This window comes from Colobus angolensis, unplaced genomic scaffold, assembly GCF_000951035.1.
Source record: "Colobus angolensis palliatus isolate OR3802 unplaced genomic scaffold, Cang.pa_1.0 Scaffold46, whole genome shotgun sequence".
NCBI classification, from domain to species: Eukaryota; Metazoa; Chordata; class Mammalia; order Primates; family Cercopithecidae; genus Colobus; species Colobus angolensis.
In genome coordinates this window covers 13,036,941-13,043,612 of record NW_012118043.1, presented here as the reverse complement: position 1 = coordinate 13,043,612, position 6,672 = coordinate 13,036,941, and the positions used below count along the sequence as shown (strand labels likewise).

General features: G+C 37.3%; 1 protein-coding gene across 1 annotated transcript in view; it reads left to right on the top strand.

The window, feature by feature from the left end:
• SRPRB (signal recognition particle receptor, B subunit) overlaps positions 1 to 6,672 on the top strand; it is a 36,503-nt gene that overhangs the window by 22,593 nt on the left and 7,238 nt on the right. Inside the window, exons 4-5 of the mRNA XM_011958226.1 lie at positions 341 to 418; positions 3,629 to 3,712. Of these exons, the coding sequence (XP_011813616.1) occupies positions 341 to 418; positions 3,629 to 3,712 (162 nt within the window). The remainder of the gene's footprint in view (positions 1 to 340; positions 419 to 3,628; positions 3,713 to 6,672) is intronic.

Sequence of the window (6,672 nt, the reverse complement as noted above, 5' to 3'; positions counted from 1 at the left end):
AGCCCGTCTAATTTTTTATATTTTTTGTAGAGATGAGATTTTGCCACATTGCCCAGGCTTCAAATCATTTTTGATGGTTAAAAATCTTTACAGAAGATTGGGAAATTTGGCCACTAACTGTCTTTTGAGAATAATGTTGTTTTTATTCCATTAAGGAGTAAAATTTGCAATTAATTAGATTTTTTTTTCTACAGGTAAAAAAATACTAATATGGTCTTTTTCACCTATTGCAAGCAGCATTCATTTACTTAACCTTACACCTGGGAGACTTAGAATAATATAACTCAATTTCGGTTTGCTATTAAAATGTTGAATATCTCCCATCTTGTTTTTTTTACAGTTGTTAACAGGCCTTTATAGAGACACTCAGACTTCCATTACTGACAGCTCTGCTGTATACAGAGTCAACAATAACAGGGTAAGATGTTTGTGGAGTTTTGGAGTCTGACAGTCTTAATTTACTGTGGTGTGTCAGTTAAGGACATTTTTAGGATGAGTTCATCTGAGGATATAAGTACCATTTGTAGCTTATTTTTATGGAGAAACATATTCTTTGTGACAAATTCTGCTCTTGACAATCTGTACAGTAGATTTAATCATGCCCTCCTCTGCATTGTTGTACCTTAATGTACAGTAATATCACATTTTATTCTTACTTTTTGTTTCTGTGTCTTCTTTCCAACTTTACAGTGAGTTCTTAAGAGTAGGCATTAAACCTTTTATGTTTTGAATAGGTAATACATGCACGTGGTACAAAAATTCAAAAGGTTAGAAAGGATATTTGGTGAAAAGTAATTTTTCCTTTCCGTTCCCCACTACCCAGTCTTCTCCTTAGAAGCAGTAACTTACTTTTTCTGTGTGTAGCCTTCCAGATGTTCTGTGCATATATAAACATGTCTGTATGTCCTTTATTGTTTTTTCTTTTTAAATACTGTTCTGCCCATTATTTTTTTTCATACAGCTGATACGACTTGGGCTTTTCTTATTCTCCTATATTTGTTTATGTAGCACTACCTGGTTGGTTTATGAGCTGCATAGTACTCCATTCTGTTGCTATACCACACAATTAAATTCTTACTTAATCAGGACCGTGTTAATAGACATTTAGTTTTGTTATTATAACCTTTGTTTTTACAAGCAGTGCTGCAATGGATATCTTGCAGAGTATATATGAGTATATTTCAAATATAAGGAATCATGGGTCCTGGCTTGGTGACTCATGCCTGTAATCCCAGCACTTTGGGAGGCCGAGGCAGGCAGATCACTTGAGGTCAGGAGTTCAAGACCAGCCTGGCCAACATGATTAAATCCCGTCTCTACTAAAAATGCCAAAATTATCCTGGTATGGTGGCGGGCACCTGTAATCCCAGCTACTCAGGAGGCATAGGCATGAGAATCACTTGAACCTGGGAGGTGAAGGTTGCAGTGAACCAAGATTGTGCCACTGCGCTCCAGCCTGGGCGATAGAGTGAGACCAAATGAATTGTAATGCGTAATAAGTTTGTTTGTTTATTTGCTTGTTTTTGAGAAACAGTCTCACTGTGTTGCCCAGGCTGGAGTGCATGGCATGATCTTAGCTTACTGCAACCTCTGCCTTCGGAGTTGAAGCGATTCTCCTGCCTCAGCCTCCTGAGTAGCTGGGATTATAGGCGCCCACCATCATGCCTGGCTAATTTTTGTATTTTTAGTAGAGATGGGATTTCACCATGTTGGCCAGGCTGGTCTTGAACTCCTGACCTCAAGTGATCCGCCCACTTCGGCCTCCCAAAGTGCTGGAATTACAGGCGTGAGCCACTGCGCCCAGCCATGTAATAAGTTTTGGTGAGTGAGTGGAGTGAGGGCTGGTTGGAGGGTGTGGGTGGATGGATAGATGGATGAATTAGAATTGTGATTTGAGACCTTTTCTTCTTCTCTTTGTCTTCTTTCCCCTTTCTCAGGCCTCCAGAATTAAAGATTGTAAAGAAAGATAAAGGGACATATTTGTAAATATCTTAGAGAGATATATATATTTTTTTCAATGATGACACTCTTTGTGGCCCAGACCTTTTTAAACTCCCAAGGATTCAGATTTTGAAATTCCAGGTTTGGAAGGTCATCTGGTACCTGCACTAGATTTTTAACGTAGGATATTCCAGGATATGCTTTAGATCTGTACCTTCTAATATGTAGCCACTGGCCACATGTGACTGACTGTTGAGCATCTAAACTAGGACTAGTCCAAATTGAGGCATGCTGTAAATATGAAGTACACACCAGATCTTGAAGACTTAGTATGGAAAAAAAGAATGTAAAGTATCATTAATACTTTCTTTTTTTCATTATATGTTAAAAGATAATATTTTGGACATATTAGATTAAATATTAAAATTAATTTTACGAATTTCTTTTTACTTTTTTATTATGGTTACTGGAATATTTAGAATTACATATGTGGCTTCTGTTATTCTATATTTCTATTCTATCTATATTTCTACTGAATATTTAGAGCATTTTTCCCTTCCTTCTTCACTCTTTCTCCTACCCCCTTAATGTTTTCGATCTCATCTCTTTAGACAATGTACCTAGTAATGTATCTTCCGAATTGCTTAGGGTATGTGGTGTAGTGCTGCTTTTGAAATGGAGCAATAATTCCCAACCTGGAGTCTCCAGACTCTTAACAGTACTTTAAAAAAAAAGAGAAGAACTAATAAAAAACATTTATATTTGTCTATAAAGAAATGCACAGGCTATGTGAAAGGTAAGGTCATAATAAACCCAGCTGGAATTGTGTTAAACCTGTACAGATTATCTGCTTCTGAACTATGGGTATGGTTGGCTGTGGATAACGTAGAACATCTGAGAAATGATCAGTGGGTCTGCCGCATGTACCAGGCCATATCTGAGAGTCTTATTGTTGAGCACAGCCACATTTGCACTGAATAAAAGCTCTATTCCCATTCTAGGCCTTGACCTTATATTCAAGAATGGCGGCCTGGAATGGTGAATAGAACTTACTAGGGTGCATCATAGATTTGCTCAACAGGGGCTCCAGAACTGACACAAATACTGATGGAGTTGGAACAAATAAATGATGTGTCTGGAAGATAAATATTTTAAAAATTAGATTAAGCATGGAAATGATAAAAGTGTACTTTGTTATAAAGATTGGAGATCCCAGTAGGAGTAAAAGCTCTATGAAAAATTGTAAGTTCTTATATTACATTATTAGTTTATGAGTATTTGTTACTGTTTTCACATTTTTGCTTATACTCATACTGTACTCCTACTTTGCTGTACTCACACTGGTTTATCTCCCAAGCTGACTCAGGTAGATCATGCTTCCCTGACACCCCCAGACAGGCTTCTCCTGTACCCTCAGAACATTTATCAACATTCCCATTTTATATTTATGTGTAATTTTACTTTACATTCACCTTTCTTATAAATTTGCTAGATCAGGAACTGTGTCTTTGGCCACTGTTACATCCCCAGAACGCTGACTAGTGTTTTATGAGTAGAAGGTGCTCTGTGAACATTTGTTTGATTAATTGATTAGGTACCAGTTTGGTAGCCAAAATATGATACTAAAGGTTTATACTGTGAACGTGGAACTCTACTGAAACATTAATGTTATTGCTGCCATCCCTAGGGCAATAGTCTGACCTTGATTGACCTCCCCGGCCATGAGAGTTTGAGGCTTCAGTTCTTAGAGCGGTTTAAGTCTTCAGCCAGGTAAGAAGGAAAGAAGTGAAGTGGGCTTGCCTAAGTCTGTATCTGTTTATCAAAGCCACTCATGTGATTTGCCCTGGTGGTGTTTGGGAGGCAGCTTGGTATCCTTTGGTAGGCCTTGAGGTGACCTTGGGGTCAGCCAGTTCTGGCTTGCAAGTCCACCTTCACCTGGATTTTGAGGATTTTATGGGATTAAAATGCTTAAAAAGTGTTTTTTAGTGTTTAGGAAATGTTAACCCTTCTTGTCATTGTTACTAAATGTTTGCATTTATTCTGAAGATGAATTTAATAATGTATATGACTATTAAAATCTGAAAAAAGAGTTTTAAAGCTGGCTGAATCCTAGAAGTTATTAAATGCCAACATCATTTATATATATAGTTTTTGTTTTTTTTTGAAATGGAGTCTCATTCTGTCGCCCTGGCTGAAGTGCAGTGGTGTGATCTTGGCTCACTGCAACTTCCACCTCCTGGGTTCAAGCGATTCTCCTGCCTCAGCCCACTGAGTAGCTGGGATTACAGGCACATGCCACCACACCCTGCTGATTTTTTATATTTTTAGTAGAGATGGGGTTTCACCATGTTGGCCAGGCTGGTCTCGAACTTCACTGGCCTCGGCCTCCCAAAGTGTTGGGATTACAGGCGTGAACCACCGCTCCCAGCCCATATATATTCTCAAATTACCTAAAATTGATGTTTCAAGAAGTACAGAACAATATTTCCATATTTCTTTTAGTGTGTGCCCTGGTGTTACTGATTCTTAAGTTCTTCCCTAAAAGTCTTATGCTGCAGTTTCACATGCTTCTTTTTTGGTCTCTAACATTAATAAGAACTGAAGAGGAAAATCAGTATGCCACATTTCACTGATTTGAAGACACATTTTATTATCTCTGAATTTGGAATATATCTTACAGTTGATGGTGTCATAGTTTAATTGGCAATATTTTCTCTTAGCGGTCCCTAAAATAATGTCTTTTAATTGGCAGCATTTTAGTTTTGATGGAATGAAGTAGTTGATTCTTTGCCTTTTATTGAAGATGTCTAGACTGAAATTTCATTATTGCATCTTTGCCCATAAGATGGTGGTGATGAACAATTTGTCACACATAAGAACGTGATTTTTATTCCTTGGACAATTGAGACAAATCTAGAACTGGTAAATTTTGCCATAATTGGGTTTTTATTTCCAATTAATTTTTTTTCTTTTTTTATTGCCAGTTCTAAATATGTTATGATTTGCAGTATAACTATTCGTGATTCATGTATTTTGGGTAAATAAAACATGCAAAATATGAAGATAAAACTTAGTTCAAATACATTATAATAATGATACATGCAAGTTGAAAAGACGTTACTATATTGGTATGTGACTTTTTAAAATCCTACCGTCTTGCTTTGCCAAGTTTCCCTAGTGGCTATTTTCCCTCTCCTGATTTGAACATATGCTATTGCTGTTCTTATCGTGGTCCCCTCCCCCACTTTTTAAACATTGCTTATTTGGTTGTCTGAAACCAATAATAGCAGTTTCCTTTTCCTGAACCTTAAACACTTGAACTTTGAGCTTCCTCACATCTTCCTTTTATTTATGCTCCTTTTTAACCCCCAACCATACTTTTTTTTTTCTCTTACATTCAGTGATAAGAATTACCAGGATGTTTATGGTCTTTTGCTCCCCATTGCTTCTTGAATTTTACTTCTTCCCTTTAGATTCAGTTTTCTCTCACTGAGTATATCTTTTAGAAGTGTTTCCAGAGAGGGTGAAGTAGTCAAATGTTTTCAGTCTTTGTTCATTTGTAACTCCATTTGACCTGCATTTCGGAATGGCTGTTTTAGCTGAGTGCAGAGTCCTGGGTGGCCACCACATCACTCCTGACATCATTCATCTGTTGCAGATGAGAATGCTGTTGCCAGTCAGTCTAATTGTCATCTCACTGTAGTAAGTCTGCCTGATTTGACCTATCCAGGGATAGATTTTCTTCTGTTTAAGGATGGATTTAGCTTTATCATTCTTGGAATTCGGGTGTGCTGTTCCAGACCAAAGATTCTTCTCAGTTTTGGAAAATTCTCACCATCGTTTCTCCAGGTAGTGCTGTTTCCCCCATTATCATTTCTCACACTCTGGAATTCTTATGAATGTTATTGAACCTTATTATTCTGCCTTTCTTATTTCCTTTCTATCATATCTTACAAATCTTTCTACCTTGCATATTGTAAGATTCCCTCAGATTCGTTTTCTAGTTTATTACATTCTTTTCAGCTGAGCATAATCTCTGCTTAACTTTTCCATTGATTTATTAATATCATTTGCTATATTTGTCTAAAATACTTACCTTTTCAAACCAGCCTGTTTCTTTTTATATTATTCTATTTTTTATTGTAGTTTGTAGTATTTTCTTAAATAATTTTAAACATTTACTTTATAGATAGATAGCTTTATTATCCTAGTTTTGGGGTGCTGATTATTCTCTTTGGGGTGCCAGTTATTCTCCCTCATAATTATTTTCTTCTGTGCCTTGTAATTTTTGATCCAGAACCTTTCTTCAAGAGTGACACATCGCTGATACTGTGGTTGGTCTTTTTTAATCCTGTAGGATATGAAAGCCTTGCTCCATAAGCAGCTCATAATTCCTTCTGTTGGGGCCATAAGGCTTCAATAAGTCTGGCCCAATTTTTATGTAAACCTTTCCCCTTGGGGGTCTTATACCTGGAGAGTATAAATTCATACCCTATATCTGTGTGAGGCAGTGGAGGCCTGGTGTTTCTAAGGGAACTTTTTTTGCAAGCCCCGACCTCCCTGAGACTATTTCAAGTTGTAGGCTTTGTACAGGGCGTTCGGTTCTAGCTCCCTAGCTGCATGTTGGCCATTGCATGTCTCTTATCTCCATCTGGGCATTCAAACCCTTGCCCGTAAGGCTTGTATTTTGTTTTTTTTTTTTTTTTGAGATGGAGTCTCGCTTTGTCGCCC